Here is a 26,312-nt window from a genome sequence, read left to right as displayed (position 1 = left end):
GATAGCTTTCTGGTTCAGGTATTGGACAGACCGACCAGAGGTCAAGCGTTGCTGGACCTGCTGCTCACCAACGCTGAGGAGATCATCAAAGGCGTCAAGGTTGGAGGATGCCTGGGCTCCAGCGATCATGCCCTGGTTGAGTTTGTGATCTCAAGCGATGTGGGCCTGGCAAAGAGCAGGACCAGGATGCTGAACTTTAGAAGAGCTGACTTCAAGCTTCTCAATGGAATGCTGGCCAAGATCCCCTGGCGCGCTGCCCTCAAAGATAAGGATGTTGAGGAGAGCTGGCTACTGTTCAAGGATGCCCTCCTGGCAGCACAAGAGGTCTCCATTCCCCTGATTAAGAAAGTGGGCAGGAGAGGTAGAAAACCGGCATGGCTCAGCAAGGACCTGCTAAGAGAACTGAGGGTGAAGAAAGGGGTGTACAAGCTCTGGAAACAAGGCTGTGTCACCCGGGAAGAATACAGGGATGCCGTCCGAACTTGCAGACGTGGGATCAGGAAAGCCAAGGCGCAGGCAGAACTGAACTTGGCGAGGGACGTGAAAAACAATAAGAAAACTTTCTACAGGTACATTGGCCAGAAGAGACAGGCCAAAATGGGCGTACCTACTCTGGTAAATTTAAAAGGAGAAATGGCTTCAACAGATGAAGAGAAAGCTGAGGTGCTGAATGAGTTCTTCACCTCGGTCTTCACTGGTGGCCAGGATTCTAGTCTTTTTCACGTCCCTAAGTCTTGCACCCCCATACCTCTATGTGGGGACCAAGGAGGTAAATCCCTCCCCACTGTAAGGGTAGAGCAAGTCCGAGAGTGCCTCCTTAGACTGAATGAGTATAAGTCTATGGGGCCAGATGGCGTGCATCCCAGGGTCCTGAAGGAGCTGGCTGAGGTGGTTGCTGAGCCGCTCTCCATCATATTTGAGAAGTCGTGGCTGTCAGGTGAGGTCCCGGATGATTGGAGGAAGGGTCACGTCACTCCCATTTACAAGAAGGGGAGCAGGGAGGACCCGGGGAACTACAGGCCGGTGAGTCTCACCTCCGTGCCTGGGAAGATTATGGAACAGATCCTCCTGGACAACATGCTTGATCACATAAAGAACAAGCATGTGATCCGAGACAGCCAGCATGGCTTCACCAGGGGAAGGTCATGCTTAACTAATCTTGTGGCCTTCTATGATGGAGTGACGGCGTTGGTGGACGAAGGGAAGGCGACCGATGTCATTTACCTGGACCTGAGCAAGGCCTTTGACATGGTCCCCCATCACATCCTCATCTCCAAATTGGAGGGAGGTGGATTTGATGGGTGGACAACTAGATGGATAAGCAATTGGTTGAAAGGCCGCAGACAGAGGGTGGTGGTCAATGGCTCTATGTCCAGGTGGAGGCCGGTAACGAGCGGTGTCCCTCAAGGGTCTGTCTTGGGACCGGTGCTCTTTAACATCTTTATTAATGACATCGATGAGGGAATGGAGTGCACCCTCAGCAAGTTTGCTGATGACACCAAGCTGAGTGGTGCAGTCGATACGGTGGAGGGAACGGATGCCATTCAGAGGGACCTTGACAGGCTGGAAAGCTGGGCTCGGGTGAACCTAATGAGGTTCAACACGGCAAAGTGCAAGGTTTTGCACTTGGGCCGGAAGAACCCCAGGCACCTGTACAGCCTGGGAGGAGTTGTCCTTGAGAGCAGCTCGGTAGAAAAAGACCTAGGGGTCCTGATAGATGAAAAACTTAACATGAGCCAGCAGTGCGCTCTGGCAGCCCGGAAAGCAAATGGGATCCTGGGCTCCATCAGGAGAGGGGTGGTCAGCAGGGATAGGGAGGTGATCGTCCCTCTCTACTCTGCTCTTGTGAGGCCCCATCTGGAGTACTGTGTCCAGGTGTGGAGCCCTCAGTACAAAAAAGATATAGAGATTTTGGAAAGGGTCCAGAGGAGGGCCACAAAGATGATCAGGGGGCTGGAGCACCTCCCCTATGAGGACAGGCTGAGGGAGTTGGGTTTGTTCAGCTTGGAGAAGAGAAGGTTGCGGGGTGACCTCATTGCAGCCTTTCAGTACCTGAAGGGAACTTACTCCCAGGAAGGGAGTAAACTCTTTGAAAGGGCTGACAATAGCAGGACACGGGGAAATGGTTTTAAGTTGAAGGAGGGAAGATTTAGGTTGGATGTTAGGGGAAAGTTCTTTACTAGAAGAGTGGTTAGGCCCTGGAACAGGCTGCCCAGTGAGGTTGTGGATGCCCCGTCCTTGGAGGTGTTCAAGGCCAGGTTGGACGGGGCCCTGGGCAACCTCATCTAGTAAAGGTGTATGTTTGGTGGCCCTGCTGGGCAGGGGGGTTGGAGCTACATGATCCTTGAGGTCCCTTCCAACCCGGGTAATTCTGTGATTCTGTGATTCTGTGACATTAAGCTTACTGCAGAGGAACTTTTTCGCTTAACTGTAATTAAAAGTTATATGATTAGTTTTTGAAAAGGTTTTAGGCTTCTTTAATAAATAGACATTAGGCCCTATCAGAGACGCCTCCTCTTAAAAATTTTTCTCAGGGCTGGATGAAGTTGGAGCAGGAGTGAAAGCCATAACTTTTAGCAATACTTGATGTACCTGATGCAATTGCAATTAAGCTTCCAAGCTTAGACAACCAAAAACTGACTGCACCCGTTAGGATGAGTCAACTGTATTGACTAGACTTCCATTATCAGCCATAGAAGCTCTGTGGAAATATCTATATCTAAGCGGCTCTACCTCAAGCTTTATCCCATCCAACATGACAGGGAAATCCAACCTAAGATAGTGGTAGTGTTCAACAGCAAATAAATGCATGGAGCAGAGATATCTGCAATAGCCTGGAGGATGTGATGTGAGGCATATGGAAGCCCTGCACTTTCCAAAGCACAGCTGAAAGGCAGAACGCACACAGGATCTGGTGTGGCAAAAGAACTCCCTGTTTAGACATCTGAGTTGGGCCATCATTGCCTCGTTCTTTGTGGATTCACTCTGTTGTGGTGCTTGTAAAAAGCTGAGCAACTATTGATAAAGAGAGTAAATGTAACTAAGAAAAGCAGAAATTCTGATTAGAGATAGAGCCCAGCAGTGGAATCTCACAGATTTGTTATTGTTCTCTTTATGTGCCTTCTCCTTTCTCTTCTGACTCTCTTCTAATCTAAACCTGCTCTGATCCAGTAGGTGTTACTGCAATGGTAAGAAAAATAATTAGAGATAATAAAAATAACAGTGTTGTCATTTGCTTTTATCAGCAGATAAACTCATGGGACACTGCTCTCTCAAAATACAGACAAGTGTGCTCTTATAAATATGCAAGAGAAAATTGCAAGCAGAGAAAAACAGTCATTCACTGAAAATACTGTTGTTTAGAATAGAGTCGGCTTTGACCTCTTGTACCTAATTATACATGAAAACAAAGATTAAAAGCCTACTAATAATCACCACAAACTATGATTAATGATACCACGCTTCAGTGCCGCGGATTTCTAGACCCAAGTACAGTAAACTCACTGGTGGGTTACTTAAAGAAGAAAAGAAATGTTTGGTTTCATTTTGTTCTAATTTTGTTTAATTGTACAAAGATTGGGATCATTCATCACAAAATTCTGCAGGAAAAAAAGACCTTAGTTTACCCTTTTCTAATGCTGTAAATGCGCGTGCAGATGTAGCTGCTGTTATTCACAACGCATGCCCTTTATTTCTTTGAAATCTGAATGCTAATGATGGCACTCAGACATTGAGAAGTCCAGACCTTCCTTCAGTTCTCACTTAACAGATGAACAGACATGAATTAAAATGAATGTCTCCTTACTCTTCCTTTCCTCCTCTTCCTCCCCTCTGTTAAAATCGCATCTATGCTGTAATTGTGAACTGATGCAGAAGGGATCTCAAGGAACCTTTTAGTAGAATAGATGTATTTTCCAAAGTCGTTCTTAGCAGACATAGAAATCATAAACAAAAGGAATTCCCTCAGGTGAGTGGTAGGTCCATGTTTCCTACAGCACAGCATTCAAATTATCCTCAATGGAATAAAAGACCAACATCATGGCCCTTCTTATCTTCAAGGCACCATTTTATTTAGCAATACTGAAAGGGAAAGTTTGCTTTTAGTAGTTCTGGAAAACTGGATGACACATTGTTGTCATAAATGAAATAAATAAACTACCAGTGGTTTAAAGTGAAGAAGAAATAAGAACGCAGACGGAATTCTGCCCTTGAGCCAGAATTGCTTCACTTCATAATGCAAACTCTTCAGCAATCTCAGCAAGCACTGTACAGGCTAATGCTCCCCTTCATTAAAAAAGATGCAAAGTCAAATCTCAGCTTCTCACTGTGCCGTGGAAAACAACAGCTCCTAAACTGGAAATTTAGGTCAGAAAAAGTCTATTCTAATTTATATGGATAAAAAGAGTCTAGTATGCAAATAAGGTCATGTCAGCTGAAGTTCCTGGGGACGCAAAACAGCCTTATAATAAGTATTTATTTTTAATGCATATTTTGTTCTAGAGGAAGGACAAAGAATGGGAACAGCACATCATTAGGCTCATCAGTTCCTGAAAGAAGAGAAGTTGCATTCTCAAAGCGCAACAGCAGTGAAGCACTACAAAGAGTTTTTCTGCTGCTTACTTTGAAAACAGTATAGATCACAAATACGTATGAAGAGATTATGGACAGGAGAGCACTAAACTGGTCGCTGGTGGGATGGCTAGACATCAGTCAAATAAGTCCCACCAATGAGATTTCATAGGATCACAGAATGGTTGGGTTGGAAGAGACCCCAAGGATCACGAAGCTCCAACCCCCCTGCCACAGACAGAGTCATCAGCCTCCACATTTAATACCAGCCCAGGCTGCCCAGGGCCCCATCCAACCTGGCCTTGAACACCTCCAGGGATGGACGGGGCATCCACAGCCTCTCTGGGCAGCTGTTCCAGCACCTCACCACTCATTTGGTAAAGAACTTCCCCCTGATATCCAGCCTAAATCTTCCCTCCTTGGGCTTTCATTGGTAAGAGCAGGAATTAGAATATATTCCATATTTCCATTGTTGATTATCCAGTTCTGCACGAACCAATACACATTTATCATCACTGAGTATCGGTGCATTGATTTCCATGGCTTTTTTGATTTATCAACACAGAGCTTGGTTTTATTCCTTTCTTCCAAGAGCCCACTGGTATCATCTTTACCACAGATTTAATTAGTATCCCCTCCTCTATATCTTCCAAGTCATTAATGAAAATATTGAAGAGTATGGAACCAGGAATGGCTCCCAAGGGGGTCTGTAATTATATTTTGAATATATATAATGTGTCTGGTGACAATAGGTTTCTGTTTCTACTGACTTCTGTTACATCTTGTGATAATGCTGAAACCATCCGGGCTTATAATAACATCTGAAGTAGAAGGCAAGTATGTTTGTGCGTCAATCTGAGACTTGAAGACTTCATTCAAATTATAAAGGGAAGAGATTCACAGAAATCTAAAAAAAAATAAATAAAAAATGAATATATTTTACATGGAGAGATTTTTCCCCCTCCTTTAATCTCTAAATGAAGTTACAGGCCTGTAGCAGAATACATAATGTTGGTTTAGGGTCGCTGCAGCATTTTTTATGTGTACAGCTGTTCTTCCACTGGTGTAAGTAGACACATCTGCTCATTAGCAATACAATGTCATTTCTAGTGTCTAATTTTAATTATTTGCAGATGATAGATTCCTTATGCGATGTCTAAAAAAAGTACAGTCCTTCAAAACTGGTGAGAAATAAATATACCCTCTGCAACTAAAACGGGTCAGCACAACGAAAAGCAGACATTAATCTGGAGAATTCGTGGATCAGCACTAAGGCTAAATGCCAAACTGTTTGGAAGGTCACAGGGAGGAGAAACAGCTCATACATCTCTTCTTTATCTTGGATACACAAGACTTATGGACTAAGAGGTGTTTTGAATGAATCTGGCAGGTGATGAGTTTGTTGTAGTACAGATGGTCCTTAACTGCTGGAAAAATATCAGTTCTGCTTACATTTCCTGGACAAACACAGGCAAGATAAGGACTTCTTCATGACAGAAAGGACAAATGAGATTACTTACCACTAACTTTGGTTCTCTGTATACTCAAGGAATGAATAAAAGTAATCTTCTAGAAGCTCTTACGCAGCAGTGGCCATGGGTATCTTTGCCCTACACCCTTGTGTCAAAGGGCTGCTAAGGCCATTGGGCCCTGCCTTCCCCTCAGCTCCTTCAACTACCAGGAATACAAGCAAACTCCAGAAGCAGCAATGAAAAACAATAGAATTTGTGTATACAGAATGAACTGAGAACTGCAGCAGCTGGGAAGGACTGGATACTCTCGATAAATACATGAAGGAAAACTACCAAAATAATCACAAGTTTTTCAAGAGAGGAAGGTGTTAAAGGACATGAGTGGATTTTTCATTTGCTCCAGATAAGTTTTTGAAAGGAGGAAATAGTATTTGGGGTATTTTTTCTGCTAAAAAGAAATGTACAACTACTGAGGTAGAGATGTGGCTCTGAGGGACATGGGGTAGTAGGCATGGGGGTGATGGGTTGATACTTGGACTTGATGACCAAAGTGCTCTTTTCCAACCCTGGTGATTCTATGATTCCATGATTCCATGAAAGCAACAAAGAATTATCCTTTAAAGCTGCCTCAGACTGAGCTGAAATTTCTGATGCGTGTAAGACTTCAGTCTTCCAAAGGATCAATATAATAATAATAATAACAACAACAACAACAGCAACACCATGCTTAACAGGAATTCTGCTTGCACCATGACAAAATGATTCAACCAGTATCATAAAGATGTTTCCAGAGACTTGGAGAAATTGTTTCTTACTCTTCTCAGAGTGGCTAAACTTTCTGATTGGATAAAATACACCATTTTCTTCCCTAACATAAGTAAGGTTGGGTTTCCCAACTGTCTCACACACTGGCAGGCACTGCTGGTGCCAGAAGGACAGTCTCACTAGCAGTTGTTCTCCTGGCAATGGAAGTCCAGGCTCAAAACTACATTTCAATTCATGCAGGGTTAGTTTTCAGCTTGATCAGAGAATTTTGTGGTTGTCAGTGTCAGCAAGAAGAAAGATGTGGCATCCTACAGACAGGTCAAAGATTAGCTTCCAGAAAGCGTGAAAACAGGCTGAGGCACAACACTAACTGATGGGCTGAAAGTGGACACACGGCATGGAGGTGCCAGCAAATCCGTCGTAAGAATGCAATTTGGAGGAGATGGCCAGGCTTATAGCAAAAAAGAACCTGCAAGGCTCTAAGAAAGGTGCCTTTGGTGCAAAAACAGGGCAATACAGAATCTGCTCCGTGCCTCTGTAACTCTACAAAGTGATGCACAAAGCAAACATCTGGAAGAATCTTCAACAGTATTTTTAGCATATGACATTCACCCTCTTTTGCTGCATCAGCCACAAAGAAGCAACCACCTCAAGCACTTCTAGAGTTGTACAGAGCATTCCCATTACAAATAAGATTATTCCTAGGAGAGAAGGAATGCTGATCTGTGCAGTAGAGGCTGAACAGTGATGACAACCATATGTCACTTGGCAGAATTCGAGGGTTTGTTTGTTGCCTTTTCAGTATCCCAAATGTAATGAATTATAAAATACAGCCTAAATTAATAGTCAAGGAGGACTTTATCAGGGCCCCACACTTAGGAGATGCTCATCTGGGAGAATCTCTTTCAACTCATAAGCTGTTTGACTGATCAAAGGTTCTTGCTTTTCAGTAGTCTTCTGTATAATACTCAGACTCAAGAGCTTCATGAAACAAGAGCCAGGCTGCCTCCCAGAGAAACCTTGAATCCCGGTGAGATGTCTGCCTCATCTTGAAGGCAGGAGGTCCAACTGCTTGGAAAGCAGGAACTTCTGAATATTAATATGCTCTTTCAGCAACGAATGATAGGACTGCCTGTCTGTATCATTTAGCACTTGGTACCACCCAGATCGATATTTGAAAGGTCCTCCATTGCAACAGAATCTGAAACAATACAAGTGAATATTTCCATATTTGATGTTTAATGACACTGGGACAAGTAGACAAGTCCATTGTTTCTGTGGGGGACATGATGACTTAAATGGCATTAACCCGACTTCTGGGGGAAAGATGAGAGAGTGCCACAGACAGAGATTTTGTATTTCCGAGTGAGCACTATACTCAGAAAGTCCAGCGCTTTTTGGATGTATGAAACATTGGATTCATCTAAAGAGTGCGCTGAATTTCATGAATAAGAAATCTTTCTAATTTAACTGCTTAGAAAAGCCTTCCCTTTGACGGACTGAGCTGCATTCCCGTAAGGATGGTTAAATAAGACTTTGCACACAGCTGAATTTCAGGAAAGAAGAAAAATATCACAGGTCAGAGAGATAATTCTCACTTTCAGTATCTTTACAGAAAACCACGTTTTCTATAGCAAGATAAAAGGAGGGAGTGGGTACAAATCAAGGTGAAGAAATAATTCCACCTTACCAAGCTTCTAGTGCTAACTGCCACAACTTGAGAAAGATATATAGCATATCATCCCTACCCCACGAGACAAAGAAACTTGAAATTGGGACCTAGTAGTTTAGTTTCTCTCAAATCAAGAAAGTCTACAGCGAGGTAGTGAGCTTTACAAGGACACTCAACAGAGTTCAGCATTAAGCAATCATAAAAATGCATCGGTAAAGCAATCTGTCCACATCAGCCATGTCTGGAATACATGAAGGCTCCAGTGACTGCCATCATCTCCACAGATAAAGTGATGCCCTTATGTTCAGAACATTCTTACAAAAAAACATTTGGAACTTTTGCCGAGTCAAGCTAGGATAAATCAGAATCATAGAACCATAGAATGGCCTGTGCTGAAAAGGAGCACAATGACCATCTGGTTCCAACCCCTTGCTGTGTGCAGGGTCACCAACCAGCAGCCCAGGCTGCCCAGAGCCACATCCAGCCTGACCTTGAATGCCTGCAGGGATGGGGCATCCACAGCCTCCTTGGGCAACCTGTTCCAGTGCGTCACCAACCTCTGGGGGAAAAAATTCCTCTTAATGAAGGCTTAGCTCTGTTTATACCAAGCACCACAGAGCCACACAGATTCCTGAGGTAGCTGTGAATGACTTGGGTATCCACACTGCAGCATCATGCAGAGATATTAGCTTACATCCCAGAAGGAATACGGTCACATTAGTGTGGCTCCGTGCCCAGGCTAATTAGGTGATGTTTCCCCAGTTGCCAGAAATCAAGAAGTGAATCATACATCTGCCAGCATCCAACCTTCTTCTGAAAGCACTGACTGGAACTATTCTGAACCTCAGTTATGGATGGATGTAAAGCGAATACAAAGATGTCATTATTATTATCTTGTTTTAAAGCCAGCAGGAACCTTAATTTCATTTACCACAGCTACTACATTATGCCCAATACTTCAGCCAACGTAATGCAGTGAAGCTCTTTAGAGACCAAGCTATTGCACCTGTGCCACATGCAGTGACCAACCAAACACAGTCAAAGGCAAGACTACAGAAGTAGCAGAGAATTGGTTAGGTGGTAGTTTCCCTGAGTTTCCAGCAGAGATCCATTCCTCATGCTTTTCTGGAAGGCAAAAAAACCATACAGCTCTGGTCGTCAGTCCCTAGCTCTGGCAATTGGGATGAAGCCCATCCTATGAGTAATACATGCTTACAGAGAGGCCAGGTTATGGCCAATCGCTGAGAATCCAAATCAAAAAGAACAAAACTAGAACTAACCACAGCGGTAGGATGGGATAAAAAATGCCTTACTGAAACCTACAAGCAATCCACAAAGGTCCTGAAGCACGATGTAAAGATGGGTATAGTCTCAAAGCATGAGTTTCAAGCGTGGTGCAAGCACATCATTCTGAACACAAATATAAAGGAAGGGGTTGATCAAGGACAGAGATAAATCAGCACATCCCAGAACACACCACTCCCACCACACATAGACAGAGCTTCTTCTTATGAACTGAATCTAGCTCCTCTTTCAAATGATAAATGACCTAATTTTAAAGACTTGAAATGATGGTGATGGAAAAAGAATCCAGTGCTTAATTACACTGCAAGCTGCAAAAAGATTTCATTCTGAGATGGAACTGGACTGAATGTCCAGTTATTGGGTTTAGTCATGGTCCACCTGTGGTTGTACTGTGAATCTCACAATGATGTTTGACATTTGAATGTGTCCTTTTTCTGTTCTATAACCCTTAGTTGGTGAACACAGGAATGACACAAAATCTTTCAAAGAAAGGCAACAAAGCAGTGAAGAGTCTGGAGCACAGACTCTAGGTGTTATAAGGGGAGTGGATGAGGGCACTGGGATGGGTCAGTCTGGAGCAGGGGAGCTCAGGGGAGACCCCATTGCTTTCTCCAACTCCTGAAAGGAGGATGTGGTGAGGTGGGGATTGGCCTCTGCTCCCAGGTAACAGCACTGAGACAAGAGGTAATGGCTTCAAGCTGGATGAGAACCAACGTTCAGGTTGGTTATTAGGAAACATTTCTTCTTAGAGAGAGGTAATGCATTGGAACAGGCTGCCTAGAGAGGTGGTGGGGTCACCATCCCTTGATGTGTTCAAGAAAAGGGTAGGTAAAGCACTTAGGAACATTGACTTGGCGGGCATGGAGTTCCTGGGTTGACACTCGGACTTGATGATTTCAGTTGTCTTTTCCAGCCTTAACAAATCCATGAGATCTTACTGGCTGCCTCCAGAAAGCCTCCTCACCCTGACTAAGGCTTCCCTTTTCACACAGGCAGGAGCTGCAATAGCAATTCTTTGTCTTCCTGCTGCACTCTGGGCTCAGTGGAAGACACTTCATCCACAAAAGCCCCTGGATCCTTTTCAGAGTTAGTGACTCTCAGGGTGGTGCCCCATTCTGTAGGTATCATCTGTGCTTTTTGTCACCAGATGTGGTAACAAGTGGCATAATCATGGTAGCTGTTAAAATATTGAAATGAGCTACTGCGTGTCGTATTCCTAGAAAATGGTATCAAGCGTGATGCTTATTGAGACTATATAAACATGTGCAATGTTTTCCCAGCACAGTTTCCCATTTATGTTTGCACAGATGTGTATAAAGTCACCACAAAATCTCTTCCAGGAGAGATGAATTGAAAGGTTTGAAGAAGGCAAAGAGCCAGAATGCTCTGCTCAGCGTATCACCTCCGACATCTTCTATTCATTTTTGTGGCTAATCATAAAAAAATATTCACCGCCATTGGAAAATATAGCAAAAAAAAAATCGTATATATTTTACGAGGTATAAATTTTCTCAGCATAACCAAAAAAAAAAATAAATGGCCACATTTGAAGCTGCAAAGAAACATGCTTTAAATTAAGGGACAAAAGGAAGAAATTGTCATAATCAAAGCTGAAAAAAAAAAATATTCTATTGTCTGCTGTGTCTCTCTGTGGGAATTTTCCCAGCACAGACAGCTGTAAAGGAGGAGGGGTATTGTGAGTTTCTGTACTCTCATTCTCTCTCTTTCTCTCTTTCTCTGTCAATAAATGTCTGCAATCATATTCTCGAGCTCCAGTGTGATTTCAAGGTTCATCTCTTCCATGCAGCTCAAACACTAATTATCCCAGCTGTAATTAGTAAGATAATTAAATACTGGCTCACTCATCACTCTACCTTGTGTCGGGTCATGATTCTCCCAGAAGACCTTGAGCAGTTTCTCAAAGCTGATGTTTTCTGGCTGATATACCACTCGTACAGCCTCTGTGTGGCCAGTTCTACCTTAAAAGACAAAATCAGATCCTATTAGTAAGAATTAGCTGCCGCATACACATTATTTTAAATATTGAGATCAAAAGCACAATCCTTTGTTTCCCTTTTTATTATTTTTAATGCATTTTTAAAGGCAGGAGCTTCTTATATATAATGTTTTATGTACATAGTAGCCCTATGATATTTACAGGGTTGGACAAGGCCATCAGGAAAGAAACCAGCCAGAGTAAAAATAAGGTAAGACAGTGATATTTTTACAGATGTTTGTCAAGTTTCAGCAGAAAAAAAAAAAACCAAAATACCTCTTAAATATTTGTACCGGACAATTAGTAAAATATTACTTAGCATTCTAAATGGAATATTAAAATATGAAAGAGTATGAAAAAAAACCATGAAAAATACAACACCTACACTGTCCTGACAGCAGGAAACTGGGTTTCACTAGCAATGAGGTAAGATATGGGTGAAATAATCGATAATGAAGACGAAGTTCAAAGGCATGTTTACACAAGATGATACAAAAAATTCCAAACTAGTCTATATCAGCCAACACACTGATCCCAACAGGCCTCAGAAAGAGTCAAACAGCTCCTAATTGAACTTTCTGTCAGCAGATAAAGTTCAAGGAAGGTAATCAGGGATTACTTCACATTAAAAGACATTATTCCTGTATTTCAGTTATTTTATGGTCCAGATTCTTTCATTCTTTATTGTATTATTGAAAGATTAAGCTTCTTAAAATGTGAAGTATCTGGCCGGGTAATTTTCTTCAGCAATAATGAACAGATTGCTGAACACCCAGGCATTGCAAGGTGAGAGTCCATGGCACTGAGTGCTGCACAAGCACATATCAAAGATCTATAAATATAGGCATTTTTGTTGCTATAATGTATATTTTAGCAGGAAAAAAACAACAACCCTATTCTCCAGTTAAATCATAACAAGGAAATAATCAACCAAAGTTAGCTGGATGGTCAGAATTACTTTCAGGGCGGCATATAATAGGCTGCTCGTTCAGTTTACGCCAGGTTTTCATGTCATTCTCACCAGCATAAATTTCAGCTTTACCCAGTTGACTTCAATAGAACTGTCTGGAATTTCACACAGTGCAACGACCAGGTGAATCTGGCCCATTGGTGGGTTCTGAATTAGCTGCCACCAAACAAGATAAATCAGTCTATAAGTAACCAGGGAATGGTCAGTGAAAATACCAGTCTGGTAATAAGGGAAGTCTGGGGGGGGGTGGGGGGGGAAATAGAAAAAAGTAGGAAGGAAATGAAAAGGATGCTAAGACATATGAAAGGGATGCAAGAGGGAAAAGTAAGACAGCATTATATCAGTTAATTGGGGCACATGAAAAGAAGAAAACCTAAATGAGGCACAGAGGGGTGGGCTAGCTATTAAAGGGGATTTAAAAGAGTAGGATTAAATTTAGTCTAGAACACAGAGAAGTAAAAGGGGTATCTGGGATACCTGTAATGAAAACTTTGATAAAATCAATTTGGTTCCTGTCCATCGTGTTTGACAATACAGCAAAGATAGGCTCCCTGAGATTAAAAGGCAAAAATGTACAAATTATATGTAACCTGTAGCTAAAGCCAAGCCATCCCGACCACCAGGATACTGTCCAGGGAAACGATGGCCCCATTCCTCTTTCACACGATCTGTGCCTACTGAAGTCAACAGAAGCTTATCTCCAACATCTGAAGGCAAATTCTGATGGTGGGCTAACTGAAAGGGATCATACATTTAGCAGGATAAAAATAAAAGTCACAGAGAGTTGGCTTGATAGTAAAGTGAAATGGTCTTCCCATAGAATGGTGTGAACTGACAGCCAGCTTAGGTCAGAGTTTATTCTGAATTCCACATTTTAACATGGGTTATCAGGGAAAATAATGTTTGTTTGCCTTAGCTGAAGACCAGCTCAGGCTTTTTTTGTATAAAGGAGAGCAAATGGACAACGGTGCATCCAGATTTTGCAAGCCCACTCCATGTAACTAAAAAGATTAAGGAGTGGCTTCTGACTTCATTATTTTTTTTAAGCCAATGTGAAAGTTCTTATCACCCAGGAGCAAATTGCTTGTCTAAGACAAGTAGCTTTAGATCACATGAGAGTTTCTTCAAGAACTTCAAAACAACAGAGGCATTACCTTTCCTCTCAATTGAAGCAGCAATTATATCTTGTCAACACTGTCTGCTCTGACTAATCCAGAAGTTCAAAGAATCAGCTTTCTTCTTTTCCTCTGAATAGGGAAATAGCAGCGCTACCCTAAGAACGCTGTAGGCTGACCTCGTGGAAAAAAAAAGCCTTTAGATGTATGGCTAACAGACTGTTAGAACCTAGAGCGTCTTTAAAATCAATATTCATCCTCACAGAGAAAGCAAGGAGATAATGCCTGCCGGTCTTATCAGATTCACCTTTAATTTTCCGCAAAGCCTCTCCACAACCTACTGGGTTTCCTTTCTGAATATGGCACGGCTATTTCTACTATGAAGAATCTCGGCCATTTGTGGTGAGCAGTCCTAGCTCCCACCAATTTCCATGGAAACTCTTCCAGTCAACTGGGTAGGCAAGAGCAAACAGAGGTAAAAGGCTTCATGTGGCCTGGAAGTATTGGTAATGGTTGGACTAGATGAACTGCTAGGTCTTTTCCAACCTTGATAATTCTGTGATTCTGTGGCATTGATTGAACACAAGCTTTCCTAGGAGAAGCACAGAGAGAAAACAGGATGGGACACAGAAAGAAGGTGCGATCACTCTGCAGGTACTATGTGCTTCACAAGGATTCAACAGAGGCCTTCCCTCTTCATACAGGGGAGTTGGATTAGAAGTCCTATAAGGTCAAAAGTTCTATGGTTCTATGAAATTTGACTGCAAAAACAGAATAATTGCATTTCTCTTGGATTTATATGCTAAGTACACAATAGAGAAAGAACAGAGCAGGCATCACAACAGCCAACCACACCTTTGCGCTGTAAGAAAACCCACCCATATTGAAACACTTCTAACTGAAGTTACAAATAAAGAAATCTTTATTTGTAAGATTTCTTAAAATGGAGAGGCAGTAATCAAAGAAAAAAGCTGCACGTCTTCTAAGGAGAGGTTAAACCAGCTAACATGGAACAGCTGAAACAATTTAATTTGCTCAGTGATGGATGGCATTCTTTCAGTGATACTCAGCTCTTCAGCTTCGTACCTCTTTCAGAATTTATCACAAAACTTCCATTTATATAAAGCCAGAGAGTCATAGTGTCCTCAGATCAACTATTGCTTTTAATTATCTGATTTTTAATATTCCCCAGCAAAAGTGTGCTCCGTTCGAAGTTACAAAAGTTCCAAAGAGAGCTCAAACTTTGAAGCACATGATTTATCGAATCACTAAATGTAATTCAATTTGCTGTTAAATGTGCAAATGGAAATCCTTTATTTGTAGGTGCCAGTATTGGATTTCCAGCCATGGTGCTCAGTTCTCCTTCAGCTTTGGAAGGAGCTTAGCCATAGAAGAACCTTGCTGCAGCCGATAAGACTTCATTACACCATGGCAGGGAGGGCCGTGTGCCAACAGCAGCCTGTCTGTTTATCCTGTATCTATTCCCACTTAGAAAACATAGCCACTCTCAGAGGATTAGCTACAGTGAGCTCTTTCAGTGGGGATTCAAACTCTGGCAAAAACCTTCCTGTAAAGAGCAATGGAATATATTAAAAAAAAAAAAAAAAAAAAAAAAAGACATCTGAGTGACACGTCAGTGCTTCCTTTCAATTCTTTTTCTCCCTAATAGTGTTTAGATTTTCACCTTCTTAATCATCTCCCAGGTGAGTGCCCGAGCCAATGGATTAGAGAACTGAGCTCATTCGTTTTAACTTGCTGCATGCAGTTCATTATTTCTCGCAAAGTGGAGCAACTTCAAAGGACTCCTCACCTGACAGCACCCACGTGGCACGTGGGCTTTTTCTCCCGATGCTTCAGCCCTTGGTGAATTGGGTTCTGAAATTTATGTAATGCCAAAGCTATTCCCTCCTGCCCCGTTTCTGACTTGCTTCTCTTTGCTCACTGAAACAAAGGGATGTGCCAGTGGTTAGACCAGCCCATGCCACTCCATCTACTATATGCATTACGCCCCACTGCTGGAGGTGCTCAAGGCTATGCTGGATGGGACCATAGGCAGCCTGATCTGGTGTCTGACTTAGTGACTGGCAACCCTACACACAGCAGGGGGTTGGAAGTGGATGATCTTTGAGGTCTCTTCCAACTCAAGTCATGCCATGATTCCGCAGTTCTATACAGTAAGGCACCGCGTATGGAGCTCAAGCACCGAAGTTAAATATGGTCTCACAGCTTCTCCTTATAGTTCCCCCTTCTTTGTGCAATAAACTTTTCATAAGCCTCATATATTTTCTGACACAAATGTCTAAATGTAACTGAAAGGAACAGGCAGCAGATTTTCAGCTGATGCACAATTCAGAGCTTATTGATTTTGGAGCTAAAACAATTTGTGCTAGCGAAAGCCAAGGCCCTAGTGAATATGTAAAGTATTATATGAAAAAGTAATAGGCCCTTTGAGCATCTGCTTCTCCAAACCAGTCTGGGAATTTTTATTATGTTGTAGATATCATTCATTACATTTCCAGCTTCTCCTTAAGATAGCAATGTGTTAAGCAAGCAAACAAAGGTTAGTCAAGAACACACTTGAGAAACCACTCTGGGGATCCTTTTAATCTTTTTGTTTTAATTTTTATTTTCTTTTACCTTCCAAGTAATGAGTGTGAACAGAATGGAAATAATAACACTCTGATAGACTTACAGAGGGCAGAAGGCTCCATAATGGTGATATTATTTGACTTCCTGCCTAACACAGATTAGAGAATTTTTGTAGATAAAAAGCCACCTCCTGCTTTCCTGACCACTTTTCAGTTTTTTGGGGGTGAGTTTTATATTGTTCTGAAGGTTGATGTAAAACATTAAATGACACTAACATTTGCCTAACTTTTTTTTTTTTGTGTGTGTTTTTACCTTCTTTATGTTTCCCAATTCTCTACAGACTTTGTCAGCTCTGAAAAAGGAGATTATGTTTGGCTCGTTATCCCCTGTGAGTTTCTGATTCACTGCTTTACAAAATATAATTCTATACCTTCTCAGTGTGATCCACACTGTTTTATACAGCTGCACTAAAATATATGTCAATCTTACAGAGAAGGAAACCAGTTTATCACTGTGGGCCAATTCTGAAGTTGTTAATCTAAATAAAATTTTACTTAAATACTAGAAACTTCTTCCCCCCCAAAAAAAAACATCATGGGAAATAACACTTCTTCTAGTGCCCAGAGAAGGCAGCATGTACTGCAGCTACAATGTGATGCACATATTTCCCTGTAAGTCTATTGATTGGTTTTAGTAGAGGATGGATGAATGACACAGTAAATGAAAATTCAAGAACAAAATATTAGAGAAAATTTCTTCTCTGAAAGTGTGGTGATACACTGGGATGGGCTGACCAGGGAGTCACCGTCCCTGCAGGTGTTCAAGAACAGTGGGGATGTGAGCAAGGTGAGTGTGGGCAGGGGTTGGGCTGGGTGGTATTGGAGGTCTTTTCCAACCTTAATAACTCTGTGATTCTTTATGTGTGCCTCCCCAGTATCTCTTCAGAGAATCAGGGAGTGGTTGGAGCTGGAAGAACCCTGGGGTCTCTCTGGTTCTCCCATCCAGCCCCAGCAGGGCAATGTAGAGCAGGGTGCCCAGCACCACGGCCAAGGGAGATCAACAAAGAGGAGCCCTTACAGCTCTCTCCACCCTGTGCAAGGGCTCCAGCACCTTGGAGGCCCTCCCTCCTTCAAGTGTACCTTCAACTGAAGAATCACAGAATCACAGAATTACAGAATTGTAGGGGTTGGAAGGGACCTCTAGAGATCATTGAGTCCAACCCCCCTGCCAAAGCAGCTCCCTACACCATGTCACACAGGTAGGTGTCCAGGCGGGTCTTGAATATCTCCAGAGAAGGAGACTCCATAAAAGGAGAATCCATAAAAGGAAAATATGTACACACATAAACATTCACACACACATATGTGTTACCTGTAGGACAAGAGGAGACAACAAAACTTCACTACCTTTACCACTTTGTTCACTGTACACATAGGATATGTCTTTGTTAGACCAAGGCCCCCAGTACCAGCACTTCAGGAGGGATTAGCAGAATAGACTCACTCTGGTCTGGGCAAGTGGGCTGAATGCTATTCATAGTTGGAATGTATTATATGTGCTCCAAGAGAGAATATTCTCATTTAATTTCAATCAAAAGGAAACTCAGCATCAAAAAATATTCCAGCATTTTCTTGTAGATGCCAGTGATAATCTTCTTTACTATTTGCACTGGGAGAAATATCTAAGCTGTAGAGCAAAGGGTTCGGTTGTGATGTGTGATACAGGTTATCTCTGGTTTGAGTGGTGCTGTACAGCAGAGATCAGTGAACTGGCTGAGTTGCCTTGCCTTAGGGATACTGTGCAACACAACAAAGCATCTCACAAGACATTCAGCTGAAGAAAAATTGTTGAAGATAGGCATATAATTAATGCCATTCAACATGGCTGTATGGAACGTAGGTCTTGTCAGCCAAACTTGATTTCATTCTCTGATGAAATTACAAGTCTAGTTGTAATAAATGTAGAATGTAATAGCACGGATGTAATAGACTTAGACTTTATTAATGCATTTGACTTATTACTCCATGACAGTCTGATTAAAAAATTAGCACTATACAATATCAATAGTGCACGTGTTAAATGGATTCAGAATTGTCTAAATGGCAGTTCCAAAAAAAAATTGTCTAAACGGAACATGCATTGAATGGCAGCATTTTTATCAGCACACTACAGGGACTGGTACAGAGCTTGTTGCTTGTTGCTATCAGTAAAGAAATAAAAAGTCTCAACTTACAAAATCTGTGGGTAACTCAGATGAGAAGGTTGACAGGATGTCTTAGAAATGATCACTTTCTAAGGGCGCATTAAATAAAAAGTGAATTAAAACCTGTCATATGTAAAATGTTACTAGAGGGAATAAGTGGCACAATCTGAAAAGAAGGAACAACCTTTGAGGAAAGTGCAAGAGTGGAAATAGACAAACAAGGAAATAAGAAATCCCTTTGCCATTAAAAAAATAAAAATGGGTTGCCTAGAAAAAGTGAGGTTGGTATGAAGAGGACTGGTGAGATGAATCCTGACATTAAGTAGCTCCTCAAAAATAGTTTCAGAGACAATCCTGGAAGACGTGAAGATATTTTATGTTTAGCTTTCAAAAAGAAAATCCAAAGGTTTTCAATTAAAGGATATAGAGAATGATTGAAGGTCTTTGAACAAGCAACGAAAAAGCATATCAAGAGCCAGTGGTAGGAACTGAAACCAGGCAAACTCAAATGGAAAAGCAGTCACTTATTTTTTATACTGGTGAAGGTTATCTTCTACAAAACACGACAGTGTTCAATTACACCATTTGACCATTCAATGCTCCTATAAACCTATGTCCTATAAACTAAGGAAGCTGGTTGATTCCCCATCTCCTGGTACTCTCAAATTCAATCATCTCTCCTTTTGGAAGAGACACTTCTGACAAATACCTGTTAAAGGAAAAAGATATAAGGCATAATAAAATAGTAACTGGATGAAATGTAATGACCCATGATATAAAAGATATCAAATTAAATAATGCAGTAAGCCCTTACTAGCCTTAAATGCTGTGAATATATGAGTGAATTGCCTCTCTTTTTCCTTTGTTCACTTAACTTTAATAAAGCCTTTCTATTCCAAACACTGCTATCTGCACAAAGAGTTGGAGCTCCTGTATTTTCTTCTTTTCATTGTCGTCAATGAGTTAGACTATAACCTAACTGCAATTCCTATACGATCTTTATATAGGAAAGTTAATAACTTTCTGCTAAAGTGCTAAATGCAGAAAAACACCATCCTGCCACTTCTACAAAGTTCTTCTTTTTAGCCCAAATTTAACCCTAAATTTAAAAACATTAGGTGGACAGAGCCTTTACCTCTCAATACATTGTGTTTACTGACAAACCAACAGTTATACTTGGCACCATGAAAAATGCAATGCCTGACTTCTCCCATCCTACCTGTGTGAATCTGAACACTCCAATGGGTGGATGTAAAACAAAACAAATGGTTGTGCCCTGTCTTAGAGTGAGAAACAGTGGCTTTAGGTTATGACACATTAATTAGAATGTTACTTTATAAAATGAAAGATTAAATATGAAAAAATAATGGGAGCTACAGAAACATAACCACATAACTAACAGCAATCTCATATTGTTGACAACATCTTACATTGCTTTGGAGCCGGGAGCTAAAGCATAACTGGTCTACATGTAGGATCCTGTAGAAATGGTAAGCCAGAATAACCACTGATGTAACAAAAACTCTATACTTTGCTCAGGACATGGAAATAAAAAGGTATTTCAGAGACGTTCAAATACTGAAAGACTGCAATATATATATATAAAGAAAGAGTCAATTTGGACAGTGATAAGAAATAAATTAAGGTGAAAAGTCTGATCGGATGAACACAGGTTGGTACAATGAACAGAAGACAGGTGGTTGTGAAGGATGATACTGAACTTCTTCAAAATTTAGGTGGGGAACACATCACTTTCCTTTATTTATTTGCTATAAAAAATTATAACCCTGTCACTGGAAGCTCATTACAAACACGAGGGTACTCCTTTGATTAAAATTAGTCATACTGTAGGAAAGATTTAATGACCACAATGCTAGATTTTGAGTCTGGGGAGAATCCAGCCTCAAACTGCTCAGCTAAGTGGATAATTTGGATTACATGAATTTAGGTTCATCACTGCATTGATACACACTGATTGATATACACAGTACTATGTATAGAGATCGTTCTTGAACAACAGAAAAAAATCTATGGTAATGTATGGAAACAAAACAGAACAGCAGACAGAACACAGCAGTGTAAGACTTGACTTTGGAGCATCCAACCTAAACCCATTGCCCTTTGCTGTGTGGATTTGACCTGAACTGAACTGCAACTCAAACTTCAGCCACCAATTAAGGCACACGATTCATTATCCCACTGTATTATACTCCACACAGCTCTAGCCTACATCTGGTATCACTGATTTCTTCTCCCACACAGTTACGAATTCAGTAGCCCAGAAGACTGTTCCATTGCAAAGCCCCTTTGAAGAATTCAATTAATGAAATGATGTTGGTATTTTTTATCATAAAAGATAAACTCAATGAACAAAGACCTGCCCAGGAAATATATCCTATTATCCATGGGCATGAAAAACTTTGAGGATAAAAGATTAACACAGTGTCATAGTTGCACCATGCTTTTGTCCTAAAGACTTCAAAGCACTTTCTAAATCTGGATTCCATTATCCCCATTTTGCAGAGCGTAACCCACTATTACATTGTGTTCTTCATAATTAATTCTCCAAATATGCAACATAATTTATTTGAATACAGTGAGCTCTGCCATCAGCTTTTGTATTCATTGAAAACCCAAACACACAGACTTGCCTCGTAGAAATATGTTTTGAGGGGCAAAGGGAAACAATAGTACCATGCTTAGATAACAACAAAATAATTAGCTCTGTCAAGATGTGTGGAATATAAATGATGGTACAATTTTGACTACAGGTAAGAATTCCATATGGTAACAATTTCACTATAGTGTCTCCCATTTCTAGAATATAGCTTTACTAACAAGCTTAATAAAAAGGATGTTACCTTCAACTACATGAAATGACAACTATCTCCACTAATTCACTAGTGCCAGAAATGCATCCAGTTTCATAGTTTCATAGTTTCATAGTTTTGTGCGGGTTGGAAGGGACCTTAGAGATCATCGAGTCCAACCCCCCGGGATTCGAGCCTCTGTGTAGCAGAGCGGCACTTCTACCACTTGCACCACAGGGGATTCGAACCCAGGGCCTCTGGTGTTGCAAAGTGGCGTCTTTAACCACTGCGCCACCGGAGGCACACTTTATCAGACTTGACTTAGAACAAACCACTTGGCCTTCAAATGGCAGCAGGTCTCCTACAGGCCCTGTGAGAATTTGAGAAATGGAGTTATGTGTAATGATTGAATCGTGTCTGATGATAAAAACACTTCCTCAGTATTTCATTGCAAAGTCAGCCAGTCTCCTCAGGACTTGTTTTATGCCCTTCTCCCACCAAAGACAATGTAGAACCAAAGTTGTGTAGAACTAGAAGATGACTTGATAATATCAGGAGGTCCCTTCCAACCCCTACAATTCTGTGATTCTGTGATTTTGTGAATAGATAGATCCATTTTATCTTCCAAAAACAAACAAATAACCAAACCAAACCAAAACACAACCACAAGCAGTACCAGGTCTCTGCTGTAGGACAAAAAGGTAGAAGATGGACAAGAGAAATGCCTGGACTCTGTACTGGGCTCTAGCTTCAATCTATAATGGGAATACTTTTTCTCATGTCAATTTAGCAGAAAATAAGATTGATTTATTATTATTTTTTCACAGCTTTTCGCTGCGAAGGCTCTGTACTTGAGTTATGCAACACTCAGAATTTCCTTAAATAAATGGGCATAATGGAAGGAGCAGAATAACTGAAATTGTGAACTGAGAACAAATATCAAAAGGAAGAAATGGATGTAAATAGAATGCCTAGAGATAACTATTTATAGCAATTTTGGTGTAAGAATTTGGAAAATGCTAAATAATCTGAAAGATTAATAAAAGGAGAAACAAGTAGGATACACTAATATCTGTTCTTTTCTACTAGGATCATCAAAGCGGTAGTTTTATCCTTTTCTCTCTTGAGTGATTTCAGTAAGAGATTTGTACTCCAAGGAGATCCCTGAATACAAGCTTAGATTTCTGGAACAGGCCAATTCTCACTCTTAGTGGATTGGAACAACAACAGAGCTCTTGGAAGAAGACTGCTCATATCTACAAATGCTTACGACCTGGGAAAAAGTATTAAGAAAGAAAGAAAGAAAGAAAGAAAGAAAGAAAGAAAGAAAGAAAGAAAGAAAGAAAGAAAGAAAGAAAGAAAGAAAGAAAGAAAGAAAGAAAGAAAGAAAGAAAGAAAGAAAGAAAGAAAGAAAGAAAGAAAGAAAGAAAGAAAGAAAGAAAGAAAGAAAGAAAGAAAGAAAGAAAGAAAGAAAGAAAGAAAGAAAGAAAGAAAGAAAGAAAGAAAGAAAGAAAGAAGGAAAGAAAAAGAAAAGGAAGAAAAAAATGGAGAAATATTGTTGTTATTTGTACTCTGAAATATCCAATTATTATTAAACTAATCTGACAGTTATGCGCTATACACAAGTATGATTTGGATCATTATTTCCCAAAAGAAACATGGAAAAAGCAGAAGATGGTTTCACCAGAGATCTCTCATAGACAGCAAAGTGCAAAGAGACAGGAACAGAGCAGAAGACGTGATGATGACAGAGAGACCCCCATGGGGTTCCAGAGAAAAGAGTACCAGGATGAACATTTGAGATTAATTCATAGCAATCAAAGGTTCCAGTTAATACTTTTAGGCCTATTAAAACTAACAGTAGAGTTCTAGAATATTCAAAAAGTGGCCGAGCAACCTGTTTTCTGCAGCACTCTTTGTCAGAATCAACATGTGTAATGGAGCTAAAGGATAAAGCATTGACAACTCATCTGGAATACAGCTATGAGAGTACTGGGAAGAACTGAGCAAGCAGAAATTAGGTGTATATGATGTTCATTACTGAGAGATCGATAATTACAAAAATCCATGTTATTATGCTGGACCTGCCATAGAGAACTATGATGTCTGGGGACAGAGGAAAACAAAGCATCTTCAAAATGAAAGGAGACAAGACAGAGAAACTGAAAAAATGGATCAGGAGCAAAAAATCTCCATCTGAAAGCATAAGAAATGTATTTTGTTATTTCCTTTCCAGTGCTTTGGTGAAGCAAAACACTCCTCCCTAAGAGCTTTTGAAATCCCATTACTTCACTTTCAAACATAAACTACAGTGTTGTCCATATTAAAGTGATACTCAAAAAGGATCATTGTGGGAGGAAGCTAAAAATTTGCCTGGTATAAGTATTAAAAATGCAGAGGAGTCAGAATCAGGTCAGTAAGACATGTACAGATGTGGTGGGTGACAGAAGGGAGAACAGAGAAGTAGGTTGGAAAAGTTGGCCGGCTGGCTGATTAAAAGTTATTTAAAGGACTTAAGAGGATGATAATCAAATGAGTTTGAAAGAAGACTGGATTGGCAGAGAACAGGTAAAGACAAGCAATGAAGCAAAGAGAAGGGAAAGGATTAGGTGGAAAACTCACAGGAAACAGGATAGATACTCCAACTTCATGTCAAACAGGAAAATGTGGTTGCCATATTTCATTATTGTAATGCCTGGACATTACAATACTTGAATACCCCATCCCTAGGGGTGCTTGAGGCCAGGTTGGATGGGGCTCTGAGCAGTCTTTTCTGGTGGGAGGCACCCAGCCCACAGCAGGGGGTTGGAACAGACGACCTGTGAGGTCCCTTCCAACCCAAGCCATTCTATGACTCTATGATACACTGCCAATTGTAGCTGCCATCTCACTATGCAAGCTGCTGTAAAGAATAAAAGCCATGTCAGCCACTAAAAGCAGTGGAAACAATCTCCAGTTGTTCCTTGGCTGCAAGTTTATTGTCACCAGCCTTCCTGGTGAGCAGCCCTGCAATGAGAAGAGGCTGACATCCTTGAGGGCTACTTGGATGTTTTAGAGTCTCTCATTTCTGACTATGGAAAGTCTTCATTTCTAGGATCTCACCCTTAGCATAAAACCCCACACAGTGATGACAAGTATCTTCTTAAGGACGCCATGAAAAATATGCTATGTGGGGTCAGAGGTTTCACAAGGACCATTAACCGCTGCAAACAGATCAAACGCCAGCTAATATATTTCTACATCTGTGTGACCCATATCTGAGATCAGGTTTGAAAAATAAAGGCAAGCAGATCAATTGTTAGCTTTTAATAAATCTTTACAGATATTTCACTTCTTTTTTCTTGTGGCAAACCTTGTAGACATTATTAATTCTCACTCCAGCTTTAATGAATGGCTTTGCCAATGCTTAACCTCACGAAGCTATGTAAAATGAATTATTACTGATGATTAATTATGCCATAATAGACCAATAAGAGCAACCTTTATTTCAGTCGCTGAGTAAATTAATTAAAATTTATTCCAGTACACAGTTTACTGTTAATGCTGTTATTTACCTGTGACAAAAAATATTATTGCCACTTTTGCATAAATGTAAAAGTTGTACTTCATGTTAAACCAGTGAAAGCATTTACCTCCTGTTTAAACCTAATGGAATTAATTGTTTCTGACTGTCCATTCTCATTAGACTGCCCAAACTGAGAATGGGATGCAGTTTTGATTCACCTTATCTAACTTCCAACATGTATGTTGTAAAAGCTAATCACCCAGACTCCTATGTGTATATTGAATTACAAGTTTCTCAAGTGCTGTTCCACAAAGCCTTATCAGTAGTATTTTGGACTACTCTCCAACTTCAATCTACCTGCTCTGATACGTTCCATGACATCTGTTAACAAACACTGTGACAATCTAATTAGCGGTTCACCCTCCTGTGAGACAGCCTCCTTCTATTACTTTCTGAAAAAGTACCCATTCCTTTAAGGTTGGATTACAAACTTGCCAAAACTGATTACTTAAACAAAAACTGCAATTCATTCCTAAGAGCGACTCACTGATTTTCATTCTTTCATGCCTCTTAGAAATACCAACTATAAATGTCTCTCTCCTCTCCTTACGCATACAATCATAGAATAGCCCAAGCTGTAATGGACCCACTATAAAGTCCAGCTTCAGGTTCCAGACAGCAATGTGTGTGCTTGTATACATAATCAGTACACACATAAAGGAAGAGGGCAGATTTAGACTGGGTATCAGGAAGGAATTCTTTACAGTTAGGGAGGTGAGACACTGAACAGGTTGCCCAGCAAGGCTGTGGATGCTCCCTCTGTGGAAGCACTCAAGGTCAGGCTGGATGGGGCTGTGAGCAACCTGGGCTAGAGGGAGGTGTCCCTGCCTACAGCAGGGGCTTGGAACTAGATGATCTTTAAGGTCCCTTGCAACCCAAACCATTCTGTGATTCTATGATAACCACCACTGAATTGGGAAATAAATGAGGACTACCCAAACCTTCCCTAAAAAATGGAATATAAGCGTGTGAATCGTAGACTTGTTTTATTATGGGTATACAAGCTTCCAGTATGTATAATGATTGTAGGATCAGAAATGTGTGTCACTGGAGGATGCATGGATATGAATACCCACACAAAATGAACCTCTGTTCCATTTTATCTTTCCCTAAGCCTGACAAAAGTCTAGACTCCACTATGCCCTGGCCCAGCTGTTACCACTCACATCAGAGACTCTCCTTTATAACTACAATGATCTTGTATATCAAATGCTGACTTAAAGAAGGGATAGAAAAAAAAAAAAAAAGACTTTCATTTATATTAAAAATTAAAGGATGTTA

The 26,312-nt window shown here is 40.8% G+C and overlaps 1 protein-coding gene across 11 annotated transcripts in view; it reads right to left on the bottom strand.

Moving 5' to 3' along the window:
• Window positions 1-26,312, bottom strand: part of MSRA (methionine sulfoxide reductase A) — a 239,444-nt gene that overhangs the window by 90,079 nt on the left and 123,053 nt on the right. For 7 of the 11 annotated variants that reach the window (XM_085544258.1, XM_015859751.3, XM_085544253.1 and 4 more), the window contains one exon: window positions 11,658-11,762. The exons of 2 other annotated variants lie outside the window; for them this stretch is intronic. In XM_085544258.1, coding sequence (XP_085400384.1) covers window positions 11,658-11,762 — 105 coding nt within the window. The remainder of the gene's footprint in view (window positions 1-11,657; window positions 11,763-26,312) is intronic. 2 more of the 11 variants (XM_085544255.1, XM_085544259.1) reach the window with 1 other exon arrangement.

Source organism: Coturnix japonica, chromosome 3 (genome assembly GCF_054131305.1).
Source record: "Coturnix japonica strain WE chromosome 3, WE-NBRP24, whole genome shotgun sequence".
Classification (NCBI taxonomy): Eukaryota; Metazoa; Chordata; class Aves; order Galliformes; family Phasianidae; genus Coturnix; species Coturnix japonica.
The sequence above is the reverse complement of the archived record's forward strand: the minus strand, read 5'-3'. Positions and strand labels throughout refer to the sequence as shown.